Raw genomic sequence first — 27,663 nt, forward strand, 5'->3', positions numbered from 1 at the left:
TAAAATAAAAAAACCACTACCCGTGGTTGAATTTCACCCAAAGGTGTTCGACTAGATCTTATTGTAGTTAGATGTGGGCTTTGGTGTCGCGCATTGTTATTCTTTTGTCTATCCTATCTCGCATCATTATATGCCCACCTCTGTGGGGGGAGGTTGCGGTTGAGCTTCCGGTAGCATCCTTATAGGAAATGTTTGCTGCATCCGGTCCTTCGTCGTTTATTATCATGTTGTGCAAGATAATATACGTGTAAATTATGTCGGCAATATTGTTTTTGTACCACATCCAAGTCGGGGCCTTCATAATGTTGAATCGAGCTTGAAGAATCCCGAGCGCTCTTTCGACGTCTTTCCGAGCAGTCTCTTGACGTTACGCAAAAAGAATTCATTCGGCTCTTGTGGCATGTTGAATGACTTCATGAACGTCGGCCACCTTCGGTAGATACCATCAGCGAGATAGTACATCATGTGGCATTGACGGTCGTTGGCCGTGAAATCGATCTCCAGTGCTACACCATCTAAAACATATTTGAAGATGGGGGAAGAGTATAGCACGTTCAAGTCGTTGTTGGATCCGGCCGCACCAAAATATGCATGTCAAATCCGTAGATGGAAGTCGGCGACTGCCTTTAGGATGAGTGTCGGGCTGTCTCCTTTGTGGCCGCTTACGTGTGCCCCCCTACAACCTACCGGACAATTTTTGTACTTTCAATGCATGCAGTCAATGCTGCCAAGCATGCGGGGAAATCAGCGGTATGCTTCGTGAAGATGAAGCAGCTGCCGACAATCTTCAGTGTTGAGTGCCCGAAGGATTCATCACCGAAAGTAGCGCGAATGTCGGCTTAAACATTTTTTACGCAGTCGATTCCACTCGATTTCCCCACATGCAAATACTCGTCGAAAATATCTAACGATTGCCCGGTAGCAAACTGTCGGATGGCGCAAGTACACTTTTACAAAGGAGAGAGACTTACCCGACCGGTTGCGTCTCGCTGTGTTTGGATGTATAGATCATGGGCAGGCAATGTGTTAGAAATACGCATAAACAAGTATTTTGACATGTGAAAATGAAAAAATCCTTCGGGAATCGTGGTTTGTCGCAAAAATAGCCGTTCACGAGCCTTTCGTTGGCTCCCTGCTGATCACGAGCGAATAGCTGCGAGTTTTTTTCAGTTGCGAAGAAGCGGCATAATATTGTTGATAGTATGCTTGTCCTTCTTGCCCCGCTTCATCAATCAATCGGTCTAGATCGTTCAGATCCATTTGGTGAATTGTATGAAGAAATATGAGAGAAGTATGAGTGAGAGATTGTTTGATGTAAAAAATGGGTGATGAATGAGAGTATTTATAGATTTGGAGATAAATTTTTTTTTTAAAAAAAAGGTCATAAACGGCTCTATTTTTGGGAAGTGTTTTTTTTTTCAGATTAAAAAAAATTATATATTTTAACGGATCGCGACTGGGCGTCGCCGCCTGTCCCATGCGTACCGCCTACTGAAAGAGCACAACTTTTAGCTAAGAGTACGTCTGTGCCGACAGCAGGAGCGCAACGGTGTGAAGGCACGCTGTCGTGCTGACAGTGCGGCACATTAGCTAAGGCTGCGTTTGGATGCTCTAAAAGCCAATTAGCTGATGAATAGTGTGAATGCGCTTAATGGGTATATTCGTAATAGTGCAGGATAGGGTGGGCTGATGGATCACGTGCCGCACAAATTGCACGTGTGAGAGGGCCATGGGCTGCGTTAGTCACGCAAACTTGCTGTTGTCACGATAACCTTTACCCATTCTTACGGCTATGGAATTCTAGTAAAGAAAAAAGGACAATTTAATTAAATGCTATTGCCCATAGCCTTCAAGAAAATATAAACTCCTATTAATTTTATTGTTCATTTTAAGACGCGATAAATTAAAGAATCTTGGGAATATACATGAAAGAATATATTCCATTTACCAAACGAAATATGATTAATTTTGCTTCTAATTCAATCCGTATCATTTTCCAGAATATTAGCTGCCCACAATTATCATCTCAACATATACGTACGATATACGGATGTATGTATAGGTCGACATGTATAACAAATTATACGAGAGTTTTAATTTATTATAGATATACGGAAATATGATTGTGTAATCTGTATTTTCTTGTAGAGAGAAATATTTTGGGGAAGAACTTGTTGAAACTCGGCAACACTGCCAAAACCATCAAAAGCCGATACATGCCTTCAGTAGTAAACTCTCCTCGTATATTTCCTTCTGATTTCCGGCAAACATTCTCGCTGCAGCAAATCCCACAAGTTTCTGTATTGGGGATTTTTTTCCAGATCTTTTAATTATATATGTGAATTCCAGTGAATGATTTTCGATATATCCACTCCAAGCTCTCTAATTCCAATCCAATTTCCGCTATTAATCAATTAATCATCACACAGTAACACAGAGAGAGAGGCAAACATTTTCCATTTCCTGAATTTGGCCTAGTTTATTATCGTTTGAGCTTTGCCCGATTTCGATAATTGCTTGGATAATTAATGCTTGATCGACCGGCGGCAACCCGTCGATGAGAAATCAGAGGCAGCGGACTCTCCAAGACATATGCGATGTCACTCCCACTCTATCTCAGCCGCAGGCATGTTTTTTTGATGTCCTTTTTGAAACCTAACCTTTTAGGGTTCACTTGATTCCTCACATTTTGATTTCCTTTTTTTAATTACTTATTTTGCAAATCTCTGGCACGCTCGTTGCTGTGGTTGTCTCAAGTTTCAGTTTTGATTCATTCGATTGTTTGATTTAAATGAGATATGTGATGAACTTGCAGATTTTTGGGCACTGGATTTATCTCTACACACGAATGCATGCCTTACCTGGAATAGTTATAATTTGACAAGTGTATAGAACCTGTTACGCCACTTAAGTGTAGTTGTGCTGACGGAGTCTTTGGTGTATTATGTAAATATATATGCTCTGGTTGTGTTATTTTCTCTGTGCTAGCGGTTAGACCTTAAGTTTTTCATTATTGTATTTTATGTGTTCGTCAGATTACCCCAGTATTGAGAGGAAACGTTAGGATGCAAGGACCAAGTGATGAAGCAAATTGTGACTCACTGACCAATATGGTGAGATAATATCCGGTAAACACTTTTTTGCATCATGTCCTGTTGCATTTGCATCTTTTGCACTTCTGTCTTGCTCTTCCTCTTCATAGTTGCCCTAAATTATCATAGAGTGCTCATCTTTTTTATTTTTTTATTACTGTGATGGTCTAAGATGGCTCATCTTATTAAACTTTTGAAGATTTGTGATGAAAATTAGAGCTCTTTGAATGTTATTCGAAGAGTACTTGTTTTTTCTAATTTGGCATGTGCGGTTACACATCTTCTGTGTCTCTCTCTCAGAGCTGATAAAATACTTTAGATGTTTCATAATTCTTTTTTCATTTTATGTTGATGACAATGGTGCATCTATATACTTCACATTAGCAGTTGAATCAATAAATGTGCAAGATGTCAGCTGTGCACTGCATTTTGATCCTACTTTCTCCTCTGATGCTTCCAGCACGCAATTGTTCTGGCTTAATTCATGCTCTAAGTTAACTCATTTTATTGATTTGTTAATTGTTTAGGTGACATCTGAAAATAGCAGCCGTTGCTCCAGTAAAAGCTCAAAGGACCATTTAGGGAAGCCTTGGTCGTGCAACTTGTGCTCTGCTCCTTGCTCTTCCTGCTTTCATATTAATAAGGCTGTACTGAAATCAAACAATGATCCTGGTGGAGAAACCTGTGCTGGGAATACTGAAACTGGGCAATTAAGCATACTGAGCACTGTTGGAGGCATGGATTCAACTGCTGATTCCTTTTCTGAAAATGCAGCAGGCAAGGCTTCTTCAAGGACTTCCAATGCATCCGATGGCTGGAGATCTCCAGAAGGTCATGATGATTGCTTGTCATGTGTCAGTGGAACTGACGAACAGTTGAATAGAAAATCTGATACAGAAGATAGTGGGAATAAGTGTAATAAGCAGAACGGTGGAGAAATTTTTAGGAAGATGTCACCTAGTAGCTCACAAACTGGGACATATTCACAAAATTCAGGCACAGTAGGAGTTTATCATACAAAAAGCACTGATGATGCTACTGACATACAGAAGGTTCGGAATACCTCTGAAGCTTCCAATGGTAAGAACTTACCACATGAAGAAAACCCAGTAAAGGTAAAGGATGATAGGCCTTCAGATACTAAAGTAGAGCTGTTGAAGGGTTCAACTGAGCATTTAAATTCATCATCACCTAATGGCGTGGCTTCTGATGATGTTTGTGGTGATCCTCCAAAAATGAATTTGAACCCCACAGAGAAGAATGATGACATGGAGATTGACCCTCATCCTGCTGATGAGAGTGATGACTCAGATATGGTGGAACAAGATGTAAGAAAGTGGTATACAGTCCAGTTTCATATAGTTTGATAATGTGGACAATCATTATGTTTTGATGGTCTTAATTCTACCCATATATATGGAACAACAAAAATGTTCATATTTCTGGGATCTCTCTGATAAACCTATAGTTTGTACAAGCCCCTTTGATTATGGACTGTCACCCCCTTTGATTATTTAGCAAACTAATAAATTCTTCGGAGTTTTTTTGAGTTCATGAAGCCTGGAGATCATGAAACTAAATATATGTGGGGTGGACTAGCACTTGTGTTCAGTTACATGGTTATTTTTCTGATGACCATTTCTAGACCTTAATTTTCCAAATAGACTTCAGATAATTCTAAGCACTTGATGATTAAAATCTGGTCCCAATATTGCTATTGTTCCTTTTATTTTGAAAAAGTTAAGTATCACTTAATGTCGACAAGATGCTGCTGCTGATTTTTCTACTGGCATATGCATATATGAAGGATGTTGAAGATTTTAGTTGTTTATAAGCAAGATATTGCACCATATACAATTTCCTCATGTAATTAATTCTTTTCATACATGTGTCTGTTAATTTTTTTCTGATGAATAGGTGAAAGTCTGTGATATCTGTGGGGATGCCGGGAGGGAGGATTTGCTTGCTATATGCTCTCGGTGCACTGATGGAGCAGAACACACGTAAGTATTTGAATTCTTGAGAGATTTTAACCATGTGATTTTGCAAACTTGTGCATTGAAATCATTCTTATTTTCCAGGTACTGTATGCGGGAAATGCTGGAGAAACTCCCTGAAGGTGAATGGCTTTGTGAAGAATGCAATACACTGGAGCTGGCAGGAAAAGGAAAGCAAGAAAAGATTGGAAGTGTGTATGAAAATGAGAAAAATAATTCATCAGGTCGAGTAAGTGAAAATTTAAACAACTCTGATGTTGAGGGACGCAGAACAAAGAGTTCAACAAAAAATCCTTCTAAAAGGCTTCGAGACGACGAAGATTCTGAAGTTTCTTCTATTGCAAAAAAGCCTGCCCTTGAGTCGACAGTTAGGTCGCCAAAGACGTCCAATTCCAAACAAGCTGTTCTTTCTCGCATGAGTTCTTTAAAAAACTTAGATAAGGGTAGACTACGGTCTCCAAATCGTTCTACTTTAGACACAATCCCAGCTAATGATGTTACAGAATTGGCCAAGCCTTCTTTAGATGCACGAGGGCTCAATTTACGAGGTAATAATGCGTATTTGGCCAAGCCTTCTTCTTTGTCTTACTATGTTGGCCATTGAGTGGAAGTGTAATATGACCATGTTAAGTTAGTCTTTCATGACTTTGAGGTTTCCACTGGCAATCATCTCAGTTCCTAGTCCTAGATTATTGACAATTTCTTTCCGTTCTTGCAGGTAATTTCTCAAAATCTAATTCTTTCCATTCTCTGAATTCAAAACCAAAGACCAAGCTCGTAGATCAAGTTGTTATGCAGAGGCAGAAATCAGCTAAGGAACATGGTTCTTTTCGTCTTAAAGAGGATGTTGTCAGATCTATAGGCAAATCTATGTCATTTAGATCTACAAATCCCAATCGTTCTGAATCAAATATAAAGATGTTATCTCCTAGATCATCTAACATCCATGACGTTAAAAATACAAAAGAAAGGAGTGCATTTGAAAGGCAGCGCTCATTCAGAACAGAACATCCATCAAATAATTCAGTGATGGGTGCTTCCATGAGTTCGACATCACGAATTGATAAAAGACCATCCTTCAGGGCAGAATCATCTTCACTTGCCTCCCCAACCAATCACCAGGAGGTGAAGCCAGTACAAACTGATGGTAAATCAACAGCATTATCGAGGTCATTTAGTCTTGCATCTCGAAGGAATGCAGATTTACCCAGTACTACAGGTAGAGTTGGATTTCAGCTTTCTCAGGTGGTTTCTGATATAGCCTTTTTCTCCTTTGAACTACCACTTATACAGTTACTTCATGATTTTTTTATATTTGTATAACCAGGTGAATTTAAGAGACCATCAAAACATGGCCATAGTATTCCTGTGGTTTCATCAGCCAATGGAGCTAATAATACTGAACAAAAATATAATCATGCTAGCTTGAAGCAGGATCCTGCCTTACGTGATGTTTCTGAAAAGTTGTCTATTAGTGCTAGTGAAGGTGTATCTGATGGATTGGTTCAGTCTAAGGATTTAGCAAATTCTACTGACCGACCTAGGGAATATTCTGGAAGCCGCTTGGGCCCACCATCTATGAGGTCCTCAAGAGATGAAAGTGACAACCTGAAAGCTGCAATTGAAGCTGCTGTTCTGAGGAAACCAGGAGTTTACCGGAAGCATAGAGCTTCTGGTCAATCTGATCAGTCATCTGCTCAAATATTGGCTCCTGTAGCTTCTCATATAGACCACATGTCAAGTGCCAAAAGTAGAAAGCTATCTTCTGACGCGGAGCTAGCTGAGTGGCCTCCAATATCTCGGAAATTTACTTCTGACCCTCTTAAAGAGGAAACTCCCAATTGCATAAAGCAGCCCTTGCTGCTTAGTGGGGAGGGTGCTTCTTCTGGAGTTCGAGATGGTGTCCATGTTGGCATTTCCTCGAGGGATGCACTCAGTAATGTTCCAGCAGTAATGCCTCTATTGTTGAAATCCTTAGCAATCCCTGAGCATGAATATATTTGGCAGTATGCACTTATCTCTCACTCATTTTATTTTGATTGTTTACCTCCAGAAAAGCTTTGGTAGTTTCATATTCTCCATCATCCTGAGAGCTGTGTGCTCTGTATGTGCAGGGGAAGTTTTGAGATTTGCCGAAGTGGTCAAACATTTGATTTGTGGGATGGAATCCAAGCTCATCTATCTACATGCGCTTCACCTAAAGTTGCTGAAGCTGTAAACAAATTTAATAACAGAATTATACTCTATGAAGTTCCTCGCACAAGCACCTGGCCTGCCCAGTTTCAGAAAAATGGTGTTGGAGACGATAACATAGCCCTTTTCTTTTTCGCTAAAGATCTTCAGAGGTAATATCTTGTTGTTTTCCTTACACACACAAATAATCTCGTATTAGTTTGATTGGTATTGCCTTTTATATTTAAAAGTTTGGCTCTTTAATGGTACAGTTATGAGAAAATTTACAAAGTTTTACTGGATAATATGATGAAGAATGACCTTGCTCTCAGAGGAAATATCAACGGTGTTGAGCTCCTCATATTTCCTTCTAATCAGCTTCCTGTTAAATTGCAACGTAAGTGGAGAAACTGTCTCTTTTTTCTTCTCAATTTGCACTTTTGCAGTATAAGTGAAACACCTGCTCATACATTGTAATATGACCTTTCTTTTTCCTGTGCCTGTGTTTGATTTCCCTTGTATTAAACATTGATTTTGATGTAAGGTGAAATGATCTCATAAGTTTTGTCATAATTGATACATCTTTATGATATCACATTTCTCATTCAGGGAGTTACCTCTGTAATGATTGAGCACTTCTAATATGGTGTGACTTGGAAGTTCTTAAGACTGGATTGGTCAGATGTGCCTGTGTTAGGTGTCAACCAGACAATGTGAACTCCAATGATGCTGGCTTACACCAATGCTATGGGTTGTCCTTTAGTGTTATTTAACATAAAGTTGTGATATTAGAAACCTGGTTAGATGTTTATGCCATAGAACATTGAATGTAATAGTCACTGACTCATGCTTCTACTGTTATGTGAGTGTGATGTTGCAAGCCACGGTACAATTTATTTTTCTTCATTTACATGCAGGGTGGAATATGTTATTCTTCCTGTGGGGTGTTTTCAGAGGAAAGAAAGAACCTAGCCCGCAGCAAATGCCTGAATCCACAATTGCACCTCGAGATATTCCTCCTCCAATAATGTCTTTGCCTGAAAATAGATGCTCACTCACGCCTATTTCTGATAATGCAAGCCAAAATAGACATCCAGGGCTTAATGTGCCTGCTTCAGAAGAGTTACAGGGTGTACCTAGTGTTGTTAAAAGAGATGTTGGTATGGATATATCTCTTCTGGATCAGCTTGGAAATGGGCTAAATTCTAGTTCGTCATCTACAGCAAAAGGTGATGGTCCAAAGCAATGTGGAGGGTGGGGTTCTTATCAGGTACTGTTCATTTTTTAGAACAATTGATATCATGCAGATGGGCTAGATTGAAAACTATTAAATGATCATACTGTGGCAGACTTCATAGTTGTCTGCCATAGCATTATGCACACACCCACCTTCATACACATTTCCTTCCTCTTGTTCCCCTTTTTTAAGTTCCGAAGTTTTGTTTTTCCGGCTTCAGAGTCTTTCCTTGGTTAGTGCTGTAGTCTAAATTAGCCTATTTTTTCTGCTCTTTGTTTGTTCATGGTAGTTAAAGGTTTTGACTTTGTTTGTTTTGCTTGGCTGATGTTTATTAAGCTTTATCTGCTGGCATTTATATTATTTCAAACAGGAAAATGCCATCAATTCAGGGTGCTGCCCCCCTGTTGCTGTGACGGGCCCTGAAGCTGGAAGGGACCAAACGCTAATGGAAACTAAAACTCCACTTGACAATCCATATTCACTACATGATTCCTGCGCATCAGTGGCTAGCACGCCTAAGGACCGCACATGTGAAGGAGTTATATTGGAGAAAACAGGTCATCTAGATGAGTTGAAGTTAAGAATGGATGCTATAGATCTATCAAGGGATGCAGAACCGCCCATGGAGGATGACAGGTGCATTACAGACCTAAATGTGGAGCCCGACAAATGGCTGTTTAGCCATAAAGAACCGGTGCTTCCTGGACCGTCATCTTCAGGGAATCATAATCTTTCTTCTGGAACTGGTTATGTGTCGCCCGGAAATGATAATATGCACAATGAAACTGTCAGAACACTTGAAAAAGTAAGTACACACTGACGAACACTTGCTATATGTATACATGGCAATATAATTTTATCTTAGACTTGTATTGGTGATGGTTTTGTGTCATAGGTAAATCATGTTCCTACGGTCTCATATGCACTGCAGAGTCAACATGGTGAATCTGATCTTGGGTCTATCCCTAAATACTATGAACATGGGCATGGTGAAAAGTTCTTCTTCCCTGTGCAATCGCAGCCACCCAATCCCTGGAAAACACATCTACTGGATGATGATGGGCTGAGTGACAAAGCACCGAATCTAGAGCTTGCTTTAGGGGCCGAAAGAAAACCACAGAGTTTGGGCATTGAGCCGCTATTTCTTAGTAAAATAGATCATAAAGTACACGATGAACGTATTCTGGAAGAGGCAAGGAAGAAGAAGGCAGAGGAGGATGTATCAGCATCCCTTTCCCTTTCTCTGTCTTTTCCCTTCCCAGAGAAGGAGGTGGAGGCCAAAAGTGAGCAGCAGCTCATGTCTCAGAGGAAACATGTGAATACCTCTTCAAGGTTTCTATTTGGAAAATTGAGAGACAATTAGATAGTGTTGGGGAAAATCATAATGCTGATTAATCTATAATTTTGCTAGGTATTTTTCCTTCTCTTCAGTTTGCAACTTCCAACAGTCCTAAACGGCTGGTTGTATATAAGTAGAGTATAGTAGCCTCATGACTCTTTGTGATAAGAAATTTTTTTCTCTCAGCAGATTGCTTTTTATCCACTCTTGCATTGTGATGAAGGCTTAAACTAAAGTTATTCAGTGTTCTTTACAATTTATGCTTCAACTCCGCACTTGGTTCATTTAATGAAAATTGTCAAGTGATGGTATGTTAAGAGTTGTTTCGCAATCAGATTTAACTTTAGAGTTGGTACCTAAATTTTGAAATTGCATCAAATGTGGTTCTCAAAACTTAAACAATATCTTCACGTCCCTAAACTTGATGCCACCATTTCTTTTTCTAAATTTGCAGCCCGCATGCAGGGGTTGTCATCGGCAATGAGCCTTCGTTCGACCAGGCCATTATCCACTACTAAGTACCAAATTTGTGTACTATAATAGAATAGAAAAATCTACACAAAAAGTTGGACTGTCTCAACAAATTATCATTTCTCTGCAATTATAATTAAATTAGAATGTTCCTTAAGGACTAAAGTATGTTAGAACTAAAAAAAAGTTCAAAGAAAAGTTCCTGTAGCAATATTGAAGTTATCGATATAATTAGAAAGTTTATGTAGGAATTACGTTTTTAACTTAAAACACGAGTCCCACTTTTCCAACTCAGAATATGAGTATATCTCAGTCTAATAGATTCCACAAATTTCACCATCGGAACTCCGAAATCATATTGATGGCATATTTGAGGTGTATTTGACATTTTGCATTTGGGTAGAATAGCAGATCATTGATTTCTGTTTCTTTACATAATTATTAGGAGTACTCTCCATACATAGAGTACTATTAAAGAATGAAAAGAAACAGAGAGTTGGAAGCAAGTCGGAGTCAGCTAGCGGAAGAGGAAAGAAAGAGGGCAATTTGGTCCAGAAAAGTAAGATGCTGAGGCCGATCCATGCGCCTCACGTATCCCTTGGCCGCTTTTTCCGTGTAGCAATTATACGCCTCTCCTCCGCTCCTCCGCCACATCGCCTCCGCGTAGCTCCCGTGGGCGTAGTACGCCTCCACCGTCTCCGCCTCTGTCTCGATCTGGATCGGCAGGCGCTCGTAGTGGCCCCGGCCGATCCCCTCGAGGTCGTCCATCCTGGCGACGGCGGCGGGGGAGACGGCGTAGATCTCGCCGGAGACGCGGTGGCCGAGGCCGGGAAGGTTGAGGAGGAAGGGGACGCGGTAGGGCCCGCAGACGAGGGGGAGGGGGTGCAGGGTGCGGGCGGCGCGGACAAATGCGGCGTCGCCGGTGGAGATGAGGTCCTGGAGGAGAGCGTGGTTGGAGAAGCCCTGCTTCAGAGTGCCGTAGGTGAATATCAGCGTCGCCTCGGCCACCACTCCCATTCAGGATTTCTCTTTCGATTTTTTTGGATGTGATGTGAGATTCTCTTGAGAATTAATATGATACTATTCTCGTACGGCAATTCACCATTAAAATCTTGCTCCGCTGCTCTATATATATACTCCACATATGCACATAATCCTGTGTTTTTGTGTACGTATCCGTGGGGTATAGTATATTTCTGTAATACGGAATGTGTGTATGTACGTATCCGTGTGGGGCTCACACGCCATGTAATAGTACTAATTTGTATGGAAAATATAATTTCTTCTAAAATAGTTGAATTGTATTTATTGTCTCATTATAATTGAGTTATTTTTTTTTTGCAAAATGCTTTATACTTCATACTTTTTACCTCTTTATTTTAATATTTAGATATTAATTTATTAAATTCGTGCTTAATAGAATTGATTCAACTATCTTAAAACCGAGAAAGTATTATATCGTGAAATTTGGATCGCCTATTGTCTATTTGAATGCTATATAAAAATAAAAATTGTCTTAAAGTTAAAAAAATTACTACGACCGTATTGAAAAAAATTTAATATGTCTTGAACAAAACATAAAGAAAATACAAGACTAAAAAATTGTAATGAAAGAATGTGTAAGAGGTGACTTTGCATGTCTCATTGGACATATCAAAATGATGATTATGGACGCTCTCTTGGTACAATTCTTGTTATCTACGTAGTATTACAAAATAATGTGACGTGTCGATTTGTTTGTTTTCTTGATGCTACTTCTAGGATGCTAGCGGACCCTATTTTAGAAATAGCTCGAAATTAAAATAAATTGAATGGCAAAGATATTATGGACAAAATAGATTTTAAATTTGTTTTTGTTTTTTATTTGTACTTTTATTTAAACGTGTCATATAACTGTGTAGTAGTAGCAGAATTAATTTATTGAAGACGATTCTGGCATTGGTTGCAAGCTGAAATCAATGGAGTCTATCCGGTTATAATTCCGATGCAAGAAGTCCAATGCAAATATGAACACATCTTACGAATATGCACAAGAAGATATGTCTCTTTTGTCGTTCGTTTTTTGTTTGGATCCAAGATTATGTTTTATCTTGAGCCCATAATCCTTACACGTGCTCGTTTCATTCATAACAATTTACTGAGAGTCTTTTTGGACCAAAAATAAAATAACGCCAATAAAATATTTTATGGCATTATTTTTATTATTATTATTTTTATAATTAAATAACTTTAAATTTAAAGTTCGTGCCACGGAGGACTCGAAGCTCAGGCATTAACCTCTTTACCGCTTGACCAAATCACACACTATTTTACGGCATTATTGATTAATAAGATAGTACTCCCTTCGTCACCTCATGGTTAAGGCGAAACTTTTTGGTACAGAGTTTAAGAAAAGGATGTTGAGTGTTAGATAAATAGATAAAAAAAAGTAAGAGAGAGAAAAAAAATAGAAAGAATAAAGTAGAAAATAAATAAAGTAGAAAGAATAAAGTAAAAGAGAGTAAAGTCTAAAAAAGTACTGTATTATGTGTGGAAATGACTCAACTATGAGGGAACTTTTCGAAATGGAAAAATGACTTAACTATGAGAGAACAGAGTGAGTAGTACTCAAATTATTTTATAGATAGAATGTAAAGAGATAAAATTATTCATATCATAATGTTTTATATGTATGATTTAAGTTATTCAATAACCAATCGGTTTGATAGTTAGTTACTTATGCGAGTGGGTAGGGGTGGGAATACGGATATCGGGTATTGGGTTTACCCGAACCCAATTCCCAATTTTATGGGATTGTGTATGAGATTGGGTAATGAAATTTAAGATAATTCGGGTATTGGGTAACCCGATCGGGTATCGGGTATTACCCGAACACCCGATTTATTATTTAGACTATTTTTTAATACCCAATTTATTATTTAGACTAATTTTTAATATCCAATTGGTTTTTGACTTTTGAATTATATTGTTGATTGTTTCTATATTTGATTCAATGTGTAATACTGTAAAATTTACATATTGCATAATCAATTTCCTTAAAACAAAAATAATAATGCACTTTAAAATAAGGGGTAACTACCTTAAAAGTCACAAACTTTCACCAAATTCCAGTTTTTCTCACGAACTATAAAATTGGCGTATAATGTCACGAACTTTATATTTAGTTGCCGTTTTCCCATGATGTGTTTTCCGACTATGAAGCAAGCTGGTGTGTGTTTTTAAGATGACGTGGCTGCTGACCTGTTAAAAAATTTATTGACTAGCCCAAAATCCCCAAATAACCCTACCCTAAAATCAGATATATTTTCTCCTTCTCAATCTCACAATAGCAGCTCCGTTGTTTCTTTGCATCAGCAGCAATTTGCCATCCACGTCGTCGCCGGCGTCGGTTTCCTTTTCTTCAATCGCAACTTTCCTTCTCTCAAATCGTGTCGGTTATCACTACTCTACAAAACTCTCAACTCTCATAACAAAAGCGAGTGAAACTAAGTCAACTAGGAATTCAGATAGAGAAATGTAAACAAGTTAAAGAGCTGCCCCAACTTGACACGTTCTGGAATAGATGTTTAAGCTGCCACGTCGCCCCATTTATTTGCAGGCAAGCAGATTAGCCAGAGGTTGCAATATGGGACCTTCACCTTGCACATGACCTCGCCGCAGCAAGCGTCTTCAAACTCGATCACTTCATCTTCCGAAACAGCACCGACAGCCTCTACCTTGGCCACAACAGATTGAACGGATTCAGTTTCCAAGCATAAAACGAGGCCTCTTACGGAAGATTTCACTGGAGAAGATGAATCGTCGGTTAGGTCGGAAACAACAAACACGAAGGATCTGATCTTCAGCTCAGCAGAGCAAATGAGAGGAAGCTTCATCTCCTCCTTCCTCTTCGGATCATTCTACTATGCACAGTTGAATCACCTCTGCCCCCAAATCAAAATTGAAATCGAAACAAAAAAAAATGGGAATTGCAATTGCCAGAAATTGACTAAATTCGAAACAATCTTGGAAATGTAAAAGATTCAATCGAAATTGGGATTAAAATCTGAACCTTGTGGCTTGCAATTTGGGAATAAAATTGAATTTAAGGTGTAATATCATGAAACGACGTCGTTTTATCTATGTAAAATGACGTCGTTTTGTGAATTTCCAGCAATCTCCCGGTCAACTTTCAGGCTTGCCACGTATGCAAATTTTCAACCGGAAAATTGCAGGGTCGAGTCAAATGGGAAATACCAGTAACCCGATAAAGTTCGTGACATTATACGCCAATTTTATAGTTCATGGAAAAAACTGAAATTTGGTGAAAGTTTGAGACTTTTAAGGCAGTTACCCCTTAAAATAAATGTGACCCATTTTGTAGTTTTGTACGATAAAATATATGCAATATTAAAGATATTATCTATTCAAATATTTTCTATATTTAAATTATTATAATATCAATTTAAATTTTATAGTTATTTACATATATAAAGAGTTTGGGTACCCGATTCGTCGGGTTTGGATACCCATAGTGGGTATTGGGGTACCTGAAAATATATCAAGTCGGATATCGAGTAAGTATTTTATATGATTTTTTGGGTACCCGGTTTTTTCGAGTCGGGTACCCATGGGTACCCGTATTCCCACCCCTACGAGTAGGGATTTATTCTCGACCTTCGACGGCCCTTGTCTCATTTTCTTGAGCTTAATGATCAAATGAAGCAATTAAACATTGGTAGAAGCCTAGAAACATATCTCTATCTTGTTTTTTCCTTGCATACTATTAAGGTTTCCGAAATACAAAATTGTTTAGATATTCCCAAATTCGGAAGTAAATCTTTTCATGTGCGAGGATAAATTAGTTTAATTTATTGCAGCAAAAAAGGCGATACTCTGGCCCTATATCATGTGAGGAGGTTCAATCAGAATAAGCAGTAGTCCGTTAAGGGGAAAGCCTTAACCCACTGGCTGTCAGAAGCCCATCTCTCAAGCATCACACTTGTGCCTGAGAGATGGAAGCAACTACACGACAACAGTGGAATTTGAACCCAGACTCATTGCAGCAAGATCTACTCATCCGTTGCCAACTGCGCTGGCTTTGCGGGTAAATAAATTTAATTTATAATACAAGGGGTCTCATGTCGTTAAAACAAATGGGTATAATTGACTAAAATATAGTTATAATTGTTCACCTACAAACTCTAGCTAGAATATTTAATTTGATAGTATATGATAAATATGATGAAGATCGAATGATATGAAGGCTTGGAGACTTTGTCACTTGACCCATTTGTTCTCTCCACGTGGTCCAGCTCTTTCTCTCTCACTCTTCATATTTCTTAAACAATATTAGTAGGTGGTGTCGGTTTCGAGATATATTTAATATTAATATATAATTTAGGATCGAGTGGTTAAATTATTTTAGTTGAATTGGACTACCTATAATCAATTATCCAATGATTATCCATCTAGGATTGAATTATGAAATTGAATCCCGAGATACAATCTTGTAATCCAAACACATCATACCTATATTATTTCAATAGTTTCTATTGAACACAAAATTTAAAAAATTATACTTAATATAATAAAATAAAATAAATAATACAGAAACAAATAAAATAGAAAATAAACAGAGTAATAAAGTAAGATAAATTAAATATTCCATTCCCTCCACCATGTAAAGTTTGTCATATATTGATCTAGTACGAGTTTTAAGAAATGTAATCAAAGTGAGTCGAAAAGTTAATGAAATGGATGTCCTATTTTTATGTAGTACACAATTTTTGTAAGAAAACATAAGTGAGAATTAGTTAGTAGAATGTGAGGTCCGGTGCAAAAAATGGTAAAAGTGAAATGTGACAAGCTTTGTAGGTCTAAGGGAAATGGAAATATTTGACAAACCTTTTGGGACATAGATATATCTTTAGCATAAAATAAGGTGTAGATTTTTTTAAAAAAAATACGAAATTTGATTAAATTCTGGTTGATCCCATAACTTTGAAAAATGACCAATTACTCATATATCATAACTTTGATATCTTTCTCAGTTGTCTCATGAAAAAAAAATCATCATTCTACAATTATGAATTTATCACATGTGTAAAAATCAAAGACACAATTGAATAATATACTAAACGACGTCGTATAAGTAGCCGAAAGTTTTGTTCGCATGGTACGTCGGTTTGCCAAATCATACATAATTTATCCAAAATCATGAACTTTGAGACACTTGAGAAATTTTGAAAGTTCCAAAATTGATTAAAATTTGACCAAAATTTATAATTTTTTTATAATTTATCCTAAAATAAAATGATGCATACAATAAGATATAACACGACAAAAATAAGGCTTAAATAACATAGACTAAATGATATAAAATGTTTATCATGGCATTGTAAACGCGTAGAATAAACATTAGGCATACCACAAAAGTTTATTGAGGTCCAGCCCACATAAATATGAGAATTGTTTGGTGATAATAGTGGGTTTATTGAGGTCCAACCCATTGTTTAATAGTACTCCTACTACTTACAAAGATAGCAACGTCGGCAATTGGCATTCACTTTTGTCCACTCATCTCGAACTCCATTCGCTAACCCATCTACTTCAAATCCCAATTTCATCTCCCATTTTTATTGGAAGCATCAAATTCAAATTTAATCATATTATTAATATTATTATTATATTAAAAGATATTGTTTCAACCATATTTATTGAACCGAATTCAAATTTAGCATTCATAAAATATTACTATTTGTTATTGTTTTGATAATTAAATTACTTTTCTATTGAACCGAATTCAAATTTAGCATTCATAAAATATTACTATTTGTTATTGTTTTGATAATTAAATTACTTTTCTAAATTTTATTTATAAGCAAATGATTGAAATTTAAAGGTCACGTCACGGTGGACTCGAACCCGAGACCTTTAGCCTCGAACATCAAAATTACTTTTCTCACCTACTCACATCATGTTCTATCAAAGTAATGTTTGTTTACTAAGAGCACCCACAACCAGTGGCGGATCTAGGGGGCATGAGGGGGCGGTCGCCCCCTCCGTGCGACTATTTTTCCCTTATCGGGATGTAATTTTACCATGTCCGCCCCCTCTGTTTGCCTCCGGCGTCGCCCCGAATAACAAAAAAAATAGCCATGTCCGCACTAAACCAAGCTAATACTATATATTCCGCCCCCTCCATTTCCGGATCCTGGATCCGCCACTGCCCACAACCCTGCGAGCACGGTTATGGGCCCGGCCCCACTTTTTCTGCCTGCTCTCTAGCAAGAGCACAACACCCACAGCTGTGCTCTTCCGCAAGGACGAGCACAATTCAATTTAAAATTAAATTAAACAAAAACATTTTCATAATATTAAAATTCATTAAAAAAACCTAAATAATATTACAAATGACAAATAAAATAAAAACGACATAATTAAAATCCTAAAAATTAAAAATTACATAATTAAAATACTAAAAATAAAAAAAAACCACTACTCGTTGCGAATTTCGCCCACATGTGTTTGATTAGGTCTTCTTGTAGCTCAATGTGGGTTCGGGTATCGCGCATTGCGTGCCTTGTCTCGATCCTCTGGCCCTCCGTCGTATGCACACCTCGGCGTGGGGGATACCTCGCGGTTGAACTCCCGGCTTCATCCTCGTCGTAGAAGCTAGCCGCCCTCGGTCCTTCGTCGGCTATGATCATGTTGTGTAAGATAATACACGTGTACATGATGTCGGCGATATTATTCACGTACCAGAGCCGAGCCGGGGCCTTCACAATGTTGAATCGGGCTTGAAGGACCCCAAAGGCTCTTTCGACGTCTTTCCACGCGGACTCTTGACGCTGCGCAAAAAGAACTCGTCTCGGGTTGTGCGGGTTGCTGAGCGTCTTCACGAAAGTCGACCACCTTGGGTAGATACCATCGGCGAGATAGTAACCCATGTGGTATGTATTTCCGTTGATGGTGAAGTCGATCGCCGGTGCTACACCATTCATCACATCATTGAAGAGTGGTGAAGAATAGAGCACGTTCAAGTCGTTGTTGGATCCGACAACGCCGAAATATGCATGTCAAATCCATAGGCGGTAGTCGGCGACCGCCTCAAGGATAAGTGTTGGGCAGCCGCCTTTGTGACCGCTTAGGTGTTGCCTCCTCCAAGCAGTCGGGCAATTCTTCCACCTCCAATGCATGCAGTCAATGCTGCCAAGCATTCCGAGAAAGCCATGGACTGATTCGTGAAGACGAAGTAACCGTTGGCAATCATCGGTGGTGGGTACCCGAAGGAATTCATCACCGAAAGCTGAACGAACGCGCTCGCAAAATTTTTTTAGACAAAGGATTCTAGTGGACTCACCGATATGCAAATACTCGTCGAAGAGGTCGGCCGTTTGCCTAGTAGCGAGTTGTCGGATGGCACACGTACACTTCTGCAACGGCGTGATACTTTGCCGGCCGGCTGCATCTGGACTTGTTTGGAAGAATTCAACACGTGCGGACAATGTGTTGACAATTCGCATAAACAAGCGCGTTGACATGCGAAAACGGCGCCTGAAGTAATCTGCCGGAAACCGCGGCTGGTCGGCAAAGTAGTCGGCAACGAACCTTTCGTGGGCTCCCTCCCGGTCACGATGGATGTAGCGGCGAGTTGATCTAGTTCGTTGAGGAGGAGGAGCGGGGGTATTCACCGCGACATATGCTTCGTAAGCGGCACGATGTTGTTCGTAGTATTCTTGTTCTTCGCGCTCCGCTTTCGCCATAAGATGGGTGAAATCCATTTAAGGTTTTGAGTGAGAGATGAAGGTGTAGATAGTATGTATGAGAATTATGAATGAGAGATGAATGAGAGATGATTTGATGTGATAAATGGATGATGAATGTGTGTATATATAGATGATTTCGGGGAAAACAAATAAAAAAATTTCAGAAAAACGGGCAAAAAAACGGCCATATTTTTGGGATTTGGAAAATATTTTTTTAATTTTTTTATCGATTTTTAAAATTTAATACAGAATTAAAAAAATAAATAAAAATATTCAAAGAGCCGTTGCCCAATCGCGTGCCGCCATGTCACCAGCTCGCTGGCACGGACGTGCTCGATGCATCGAGCAGTGCCGTGCCAGTGGCGCGAGAGCAGCAGCGGACGTCCGTCCACCGTTGCAGATGCTCTAAAATATTTGCTTAAATGATAAAAATGCCTCCTATCATGTTTTATCTACCGATTTAGTTGAAGGATAAATTAGTCATGGAATTAATTAATTCACGGATATTACACAAATACACATATTATGTGCATATAGCATTTTCATAATAAAAATGAATAGAATAGATGCAATTTCAAATTTATGGATGTGCTTTTCAGAGTGTCCACTATGGGACCGCCGCGCCTATAGTCCCGACGGGGGCGATCCCAGGGCGGTCTATAGTGGAGGTGTTGTCCGCCCCCGGGGCGGACGAGGAGTGTGGGGGCGGTAGGCGGCGGACGGGCATGCGGCGACAGGGGGCGAGGACGCGGCGACTCCGGGGCGGACGCGGCGGATTGGCGGGGCGCCTATAGTGGAACGGTGCCCGACGCGGCTATAGGCGGTGTTTTTTTGAATTCGATTTAATTCACCTATAAATACACCCCATTCCATTAAATTTTCGTTGTATAATTTTTCCTGTACTTTAATACGACGAATATTTAGTTGTATTTTATTTTAATTATTCGTTATATAATTTTACCCTTTTGCAATACAATTTTGGGGCTATTGGAAGTGTTGACCATAGTGGCGGAAACAAAATTTTTGGACTATAAACAAAAAAATTGAGGCTATGGACAAAAACTGAGGCAAGACTAATGGAGTGTCCCCCTTACGGTGGACACCTAGTGGTACAACACAGTTACCAAACCACAGACAATCCCATCAATTTCAAAGTGAAATGTCATCTGTGACGACAAATTACTGTTTTTGGGGTGAAACACAGTTATCCTTAATTTAAGCAGAGTCAGATTAAAATGTACTGAGACGACAAATTACTGTTTTAGGATTGAAACATAGTTATCCTTGAATTATGAAATTTCTAATAAAAACAGGTTTACCATATTTTTGTCAAATCAAGTAGGTTAGGTCGACTCGTAGCATTAGGGCATTAGCAATGGGGCGCCCTAAGGCGCGCTACGTCAGTAGTTTTATCCTTCTACCTCCCCACCTGCAGTGGGGCGCCCTAAGGCGCGCCACGTCATCATTTTTTTAATATTTACAAAATTCATACGAATAAAAAAAAAATACATTAAAATACGAATTTCAAAAACTGAATTTCATTTAATAAAAATTAATACATTACAATGCGAATTAAAAAAAATGCAAACTCAGCGACGGCGGTTACGAGCCCACACTTCTTCAATCATGTCGCTCATGACCTGCGCATGCTCCTGTTGGTTGCGCATTGAGGCCTGTCTAGATAGAACCTCTTCGAAGCCTAACGGTAACCCTCTATCGGGTGTGTCGGTCGATGTGCCGGAAGAGCTAGATGCACGGTCGTCTTCATTCCAGTCGGTGATGCTTCCGCCTTCACTCTCGACTATCATGTTGTGGATGATTATGCACGCATATATGACATTGGCGATGACTTCCTTGTACCAGAAACGAGCCGGCCCTTTCACAATTGCCCACCGTGATTGGAGCACCCCAAATGCCCGCTCGATATCCTTCCGCGCCGCCTCCTGCTTTTGCGCAAATAAAACCCTCTTCTCACCAATTGGCAGCTGACTGTCTTTAGGAAAACTGGCCACCGTGGGTAGATGCCATCGGCCAAGTAGTACCCCATATGGTATTGGCGTCTGTTGGCAGTAAACTCGATGGTCGGGCCATTGCCGTTACATTGGTCGGTGAAGAGGGTGGACGAGTTGAGGACGTTGATGTCGTTGTTCGACCCGGCTACGCCGAAGTAAGCATGCCAGATCCAGAGCCGATGGTCAGCGACGGCTTCGAGGATCATCGTCGGGTGGCTGCCCTTGTATCCACTTGTGAATTGGCCTCTCCACGCCGTCGGACAATTCTTCCACTCCTAGTGCATACAGTCGATGCTCCAGAGCATCCCGGGAAACCCGTGCGCCCTCTCGTGCATCTGCATCAGACCATGGCAATCAGTGGCTGTCGGCTTGCGCAAATATGTGTCGCCATAGGCCTCTACTATCCCCCGACAAAAGCTCTTCAGACACTCGCGGCCTGTAGTCTCCCCACAGTGGAGGTACTCGTCAAAAAGGTCCGCCGTGGTGCCGTATGCCAACTGACGAATAGCAGTCGTGCACTTTTGCAATGGTGTAAGGCCGGGTTTCCTGATGCCGTCCTCCCGAAACGTGAAGTATTCATCACGTGAAGACAATGTACGAACAATGCTGAGAAAAAGGTACCTCGACATTCTAAACCGGCGGCGGAAAATAGTCGGGCCTCATCGCGGTTGATCGGCAAAATAGTCTTCAACCAGACGTCTGTGAGCTTCCTGGTGGTCGCGTCGGACATACGACCTTTGTCGAATAGGCCAATGGACTTGCTCAGCCGCCGCTGCCGCCGCCGCGGCCGCCGCCTCCTTCTCGCGCTGCATTTGCGCATAGCATGCCGCCATGGCCTCTTCAACGGCTGCATCTAATGCTTCGTCAAGCGAACCACCAGATTCAGATGAACTAGAACTATTGATGTCGTCGCCGAGATTCATGTTGGTTAGATGTAGAGAGAGAATATGTAAAGAGATAGTCGATATGTTCGTATGCACAACTGAATGAGAAACGAGATTTAAATAGAAAATCAAAACCGCGTGCCATCGTCCGAGTCGATCGTCCGCGACCTCCACAATGGGGCGGATGATGGCGCGGACGATAACCATCGTCCGCGACAGCCGCAATGGGGCGGACGATGGCGCGGCCGATGGCCATCGTCCGCGCTATCCTCCGCGACCGAAGTATAGGGCGCGACTATCGTCCGCGCCCTATGGCACGCACCCGCAATGGGTGCGGACGATGGATGGCGCGGACGATTCTCGCTATCGGGCGTGCCATCGTCCGCCCATTGCGGATGCTCTTAACACTCATCCTTTACCAGTGATATATTTTTTGTAATTACTTGAAATTCTCCTAATTTTTTCTATGCTTAAAACTTCATTTCCATTTCATAAAAGTTAGTAGTACTCCTTATTAACTAAGTTTATGAAAAAGATTCAATGAATATATTCGTAAACTTTGGCAATCAATATATCTGAAATATCAACAAAATTTATGAGACTTGATTGCATTATGTATGCAAGGCTAACTTGCCTACTCGGGCATGTGAATATCCGCTAAAGTCGATGTCGCATTAGGTAATGTAGAAAATAGGTAAAATAAAATATAAGTATCACTTTTTAAATTTGGCCATTTAGCTTAATTTAATGAACATTAATTTGAACTACTTTGTCACTTGAACTTTGCTATTATTACAACCTTTCGATCTTCTACCAGAACCAGATACCTCATGTTGTAATTATTCTTCACAATATTCGAATAAATCGTTACTTCATTATTTTTCATCATACAAAGATGGCATAAATCCATTCTATAAAACATGTTACATGCTTTCAAAAAAAACGATTACATTGAGGCGGTAGTATTAATGGCAAATTAAAAATTGTGCAGATTTATGGAGGTGTTAGTCAAATTTAGGGGGCAAAGCGATTCCAATTAAAAGTAACAAGTAGTACTATAATAAATTAATAAAATGAAATAAAATTAGAAGATTAGGCATTAGTCATGCAAGAAAATAGAAAAATAAAATTGGTTGGAATTGGAGAGCGTCATAAATCGGGGATAGAAAAAAGGAAACCTTTTGGCTTTTCCCATTGCCTTGAGTCTATAGCTGAAAGTTCTTCGCCTTTCCCTTTCTTCTATTCAATAAAAAACTCTGCCCACATACATTTCCTCTCATTCTCAATTTCATCAAAACTCCACTATTTCTGCACCTGCAATCAATGGTTAGTAATACAACTCTCTTCATCAATTACTACCAATATGTGTCGATCGACGCCATCGATTCTCGAATGCAACAGTATTCATGCATTTACACTGATTGTATTTGATTGACTCTGTGTGTGTGTGTTTTTCCTGATCGATCGAGACTTTTTAATCGACGAATTGAATCGCTTTTATACTCTCCGATCGTGATTTCAGGGCGATGTAGAAGACGACGACGGCAGCAAATGGCCGCCGTGGCTGCGGCCGCTGCTACAGAGCAGCTTCTTTGGCCAATGCAAGGTGCACGCGGCGGCAGCGCACAAGAGCGAGTGCAACATGTTCTGCTTGGATTGCATCGACGGACCGATTTGCTCACTTTGCCTCAACTTTCACAAGGATCACCGCCATATTCAGGTCAGAATAGCTCAGAATTTTTGCCTCCAATCATTCAATTTTTAGCTAGAATCGATCAATTTAACGAGATAGGATTTTATTTGCAGATACGGAGATCGTCATACCACGATGTGATTAGAGTGGGGGAGATTCAAAAGTACTTGGACATAGCAGGGGTTCAAACCTACATTATCAACAGCGCCAAAATTGTGTTCCTGAATCAGCGCCGCCGCCCTCAGCCGCGCCCCGGCAAAGGCGCCGCCACCAACACCTGCTGCGTCTGCGATCGCAGCCTCCTCGATTCCTTCGATTTCTGTTCCATTGGCTGCAAGGTCTGAATTTACGAATTCGAAATTCAGTTTCAAATATAAAATTCTGTTGATCGAATCAAAATCTCAAATCCCCTCAATTTGGCACTCATTTTATCTCCGCAATGGCTGCAGATCGTCGGAACATCGAAGAATTTCGATAAGGAGAAGATGAGGACGGATGACGGTGGCGCTTCCGACTCGGACGAGTCGTTCGAGTCGATGAACGCCGCCAGCATCCGTAAACAAGTTGTTAGAAGCAAGGTGCAGGGATTTACTCCGTCGACGCCGCCTCAGACCGCTGCAGCGAAGCGGCGGAAGGGCGTTCCTCGCCGAGCTCCCACCGGCGGGCTTCTACTAGGATATTGAAAAGGTAATGATGATGGCGTTGTGATTCCAGCAAACTGAGCTGTGGCAATGGAAGCCGATGCCGGAACACCAAAACTGCATAGTGCGGTATGTTTATTTGCAGTGCACTGTTACATTGTGCAAAAAATAAAAAAGTAAAAAATAAAATTGGAAAAATTAGCATCATATGTTGTGTAACATAGTAAAGTATAAAAAGAATAAAGGGCTAGATAGATTTGAGGGAGAAGCAGCACATCATTCTAATCCTCAATTTGTGATCGAATTACCGAAATATGTGTATATATCACTTTATGTAATTAGTATGTACTTGTAATTCCATAGTTTTGACAAATAGTAATTATATGGAGTACGATTTTGCTTCCACTATAAACATATTCACACCTTGCTTTTGATTTTACAAGTGATGATAATGGGGTCAAGAAATTGGAAATTTGAGTTGATGATTCTTGTTTCATATGGTTGAATTTTTATTTATTTTGATGAGGAAAATAATGAGCAACTTTTGACGAGAATAAAGGGGCAGCCAGCCACCAAAGCAAGATTTAATATTTATCAGTGGCGTTGCCCATTGTTGTTTCCACTTTAATAGAGAAGTATTTTTTTGTCGATGGGGAACTAACATGATTACATTAATGATATATTTTATAATGAAAGATGCCCATTTATTTCAATAATTTATTCTTCACGGGCCAACCACATTACCCAATATTCATGTTCATACCTCCATTTTATTCTCTTCTTTTATAAAAGAATAGTACGTAGTAGTATTATATTTTCGATATTATTCACATATATCGGCTTTTGAGACCGAAGAAAAGTGAAGCTGAAAAAAAAATGTATGAAAAATTAAGTTTCTATGATAAAGAATCGTGTAAAGGGATGGGCGGTATGCCAAACTTCAATATGAAACACATTAATAATTAGGCGAATAAGGATATCAATCAATCAAATCAAGCAGTAGCGATATACATCTAATGTTATTTTGGTTGAGTTACGTGTCGCAGTATCAATCATAACCTAAGTTATGACAATGTATAGCAATAAGAATTTATTTCAGTAATATTTTATCGATCGGGCCAAGTCGAAAACAATTCTTTATAAAAAAAGACATGCAAACTCAGAAGTCGATTCGATGGTTTTCAATTATTTTAAACATGATTAAGGCTGAAATAATTAAGTTGGACATGGGTTGGTATTAGGTTGATAGAAAACGAAAGTTATAGTGGATTAAAAACTAGGGCTGACAATTTTTGACACGACACGTGATGGGGTGCGTACTAAACAAGCCCAACAGCAACGACGGCCCATCAGCCCAAAGCCCAAGCAGGAGTATGAGTTCGGCATTACCAAAGAGTTCGGCCTCAGCCTACAGCTCGGTAAAAGCCAACCTATCAAGCTCTGCTCTCAGGTCGGCATCAAGCTCTACTCTCAGATCGGCAACCAAAGCAGGAGTATGAGTTCGGCATTACCAAAGAGTTCGGCCTCAGCCTACAGCTCGGTAAAAGCCAACCAATCAAGCTCTACTCTCAGATCGGCAACCGAAGCAGTTCGGTCTCAGTATTCGACCGAACAAGGAGTTAGTGGACCCATACAGGATGTCCAACACACCCACTACCACGTGGTGTCAACTCAGGCCACGATCGTAGGCCATGACCTACGCTACATCCACGATCTTAGGCCATGACCTACACGACATCCACGACTTAGGGTGGTGATGCAAGCCACGATCTTAGTTCAAGATATAAATAGAACTTAGATCAGATAGAAGAGGGTTAAGCTCTCTAGAGATAAAACACCATATAGCAAATAGCAAGTTTGTATTTGTAAGCTGTAGAAAACAGATCAAGCAATACAATCTTGCCCTCCCTTTTTCCCGTGGACGTAGATTTACTTCAGTAAATCGAACCACGTAAATTCTTTGTGTCATAATCTTCATTCTCTACCAGCATTTACAAACATCAGAAATTCGCGGATTCATCACTGGCGCCGTCTGTGGGAAGCAGAGAACAAAATTTGTGATAAAGCGAATTTTTGATCCATTTTTTCCACCCAAAAATGCATACCAGATCGCAGAGTACCCGCATTCCTGCCCGTGAGAACCAGGAGGAAGCCAATCCATCCCATAGGTCTGGAAAACAGCCTAGGGATAAATCCACCACCAGTTCTCATGGCGAAGGAACAGGCCGCTCCAAAAATCGTCCCACTGAGTCTTCCCAGCAGCCTGATTTGAATGAGGCTGTCAAGCTGTTCTTGGCTGAGAAGCAGGATGAGTTCTTAGCCTTCCTGCAAAAGAGCCAAGAGCCGAAGACGAAAACGGAGGATTCTCCTTCCTCATCCAGACATGAAAGTCACTACCGCAGTAGTGCCGTGTCTTCCAGGAAGAAGAATCCTCAACCCCGACATATTCCTGTTCTTCCTCGGTACCGGAATCACAGGAGAACTCAATCTCCTCCATACCGACGAGATATCGGATTCGCCGTGTACGGAGCACTGAAGACTCCGTTCTCGGACGACATCACCCGAACTCCCCTACCACAGAACTACCGAACTCCGTCGATGACTTACGACGGGCTCGTGGACCCTCACGATTTCTTGGGGCGCTATCAGTATAACATGGCGAACCAGGGTCTCAACGAGGTCCACATGTGCAAGCTGTTTCCCGAGCTGCTCATCGGGAACGCGAGAAGGTGGTTCGATAGCCTCCCCCAGGGCAGCATCAGATCTTACCGAGATCTAATGGATGCCTTCCACAGGAGGTTCTTTCAGAAAGCGGAAGCCCGAGTCACTTCGGCTCAGCTGCTTTCCATTCGTCAAGGTCGCGACGAAAAAATCAGCGACTTTATGACAAGATTCCACAAGGAATGCCTGCAAGTGGACGATCTCAACGATCTGCTTGTCATCTCGGCATTCCAAAATGGAATCTTGCCCGGAGCTCTCTACAGGAAGCTCGTTGAGTGCGGTCCGCAGACAGCTCAGGAAATGTGGGACATTGCGGACCAGTACTCCCGGGCCGATGAGGCAGACCGTCGCAAACGGTCGTTAGACAGCTCATCGTCCCGAGGAGACAGGAGGAAGCCCGATCATAGCGATCAGGGACATCCTCGCCGAACTCCTTTTGGCGATCAGGGACATCCTCGCCGAACTCCTTTTGAAAGGATTCAAAGGACTCCGGTGCAAGACAGATTGGGACCCCGTCTCAATCCCGAGAAGCCGCCCGCTCAGTTCGTACCGCTGAACAAGCCGAGAGCGGAAATTTTCGAACTACACTCTGACCTGTTCGAAAAGCCAAAGCGGATGACGAAATCTGCCGCGCGCCGACCCCAGGATAACTAC

At 40.5% G+C, this 27,663-nt stretch overlaps 4 protein-coding genes across 6 annotated transcripts; 2 read left to right on the top strand and 2 right to left on the bottom strand.

Moving 5' to 3' along the window:
- Positions 1-2,151: 2,151 nt before the first annotated feature.
- On the top strand, positions 2,152-10,022 carry LOC121794620 (dentin sialophosphoprotein-like). Of its 3 annotated transcripts, none has more exons than XM_042192869.1 (12): positions 2,152-2,626; positions 3,036-3,113; positions 3,620-4,420; positions 5,010-5,095; positions 5,174-5,637; positions 5,808-6,308; positions 6,417-7,095; positions 7,204-7,434; positions 7,534-7,658; positions 8,179-8,531; positions 8,869-9,303; positions 9,394-10,022. In XM_042192869.1, exons 1-12 carry the CDS (start codon positions 2,558-2,560, stop codon positions 9,859-9,861), a joined length of 4,290 nt encoding a protein of 1,429 aa, XP_042048803.1. In that variant the 5' UTR covers positions 2,152-2,557; the 3' UTR covers positions 9,862-10,022. The 3 variants fall into 3 exon arrangements, with proteins under 3 accessions (XP_042048803.1, XP_042048804.1, XP_042048805.1); XM_042192870.1 differs by lacking the exon at positions 2,152-2,626 and adding an exon at positions 2,830-2,946; XM_042192871.1 differs by lacking the exon at positions 2,152-2,626 and adding an exon at positions 2,924-2,946 and having other exon boundaries at positions 3,036-3,128.
- Positions 10,023-10,441: 419 nt separating this feature from the next.
- Positions 10,442-11,571, bottom strand: LOC121793898 (putative gamma-glutamylcyclotransferase At3g02910). The gene has a single exon (XM_042191919.1). It carries the CDS (start codon positions 11,323-11,325, stop codon positions 10,822-10,824), a length of 504 nt encoding a protein of 167 aa, XP_042047853.1. The 5' UTR covers positions 11,326-11,571; the 3' UTR covers positions 10,442-10,821.
- A 2,303-nt stretch (positions 11,572-13,874) lies between these two features.
- LOC121796484 lies at positions 13,875-14,183 on the bottom strand. The gene has a single exon (XM_042195325.1). The coding sequence runs from the start codon at positions 14,181-14,183 to the stop codon at positions 13,875-13,877; it is 309 nt and encodes a 102-aa protein (XP_042051259.1).
- An 8,935-nt stretch (positions 14,184-23,118) lies between these two features.
- LOC121797442 (protein RGF1 INDUCIBLE TRANSCRIPTION FACTOR 1-like) lies at positions 23,119-24,700 on the top strand. The gene is made up of 4 exons (XM_042196198.1): positions 23,119-23,280; positions 23,477-23,674; positions 23,761-23,985; positions 24,097-24,700. Exons 1-4 carry the CDS (start codon positions 23,278-23,280, stop codon positions 24,328-24,330), a joined length of 660 nt encoding a protein of 219 aa, XP_042052132.1. The 5' UTR covers positions 23,119-23,277; the 3' UTR covers positions 24,331-24,700.
- Positions 24,701-27,663: the final 2,963 nt, after the last annotated feature.

The sequence above is a fragment of the Salvia splendens genome, chromosome 3, assembly GCF_004379255.2.
Source record: "Salvia splendens isolate huo1 chromosome 3, SspV2, whole genome shotgun sequence".
Classification (NCBI taxonomy): Eukaryota; Viridiplantae; Streptophyta; class Magnoliopsida; order Lamiales; family Lamiaceae; genus Salvia; species Salvia splendens.

Excerpts from the sequence above, each read along its gene's own strand:
- LOC121794620 (XM_042192869.1), top strand. The coding sequence starts at position 2,558 with ATGAGAAATCAGAGGCAGCGGACTCTCCAAGACATATGCGATGTCACT. Across the intron at positions 6,309-6,416 it reads AGATTTACCCAGTACTACAG|GTGAATTTAAGAGACCATCA; the intron begins GTAGAGTTGGAT and ends TTGTATAACCAG. Across the intron at positions 7,096-7,203 it reads GAGCATGAATATATTTGGCA|GGGAAGTTTTGAGATTTGCC; the intron begins GTATGCACTTAT and ends CTGTATGTGCAG.
- LOC121793898 (XM_042191919.1), bottom strand. The coding sequence starts at position 11,325 with ATGGGAGTGGTGGCCGAGGCGACGCTGATATTCACCTACGGCACTCTG.
- LOC121796484 (XM_042195325.1), bottom strand. The coding sequence starts at position 14,183 with ATGAAGCTTCCTCTCATTTGCTCTGCTGAGCTGAAGATCAGATCCTTC.
- LOC121797442 (XM_042196198.1), top strand. Across the intron at positions 23,675-23,760 it reads AGGATCACCGCCATATTCAG|ATACGGAGATCGTCATACCA; the intron begins GTCAGAATAGCT and ends TTTTATTTGCAG. Across the intron at positions 23,986-24,096 it reads TCTGTTCCATTGGCTGCAAG|ATCGTCGGAACATCGAAGAA; the intron begins GTCTGAATTTAC and ends CAATGGCTGCAG.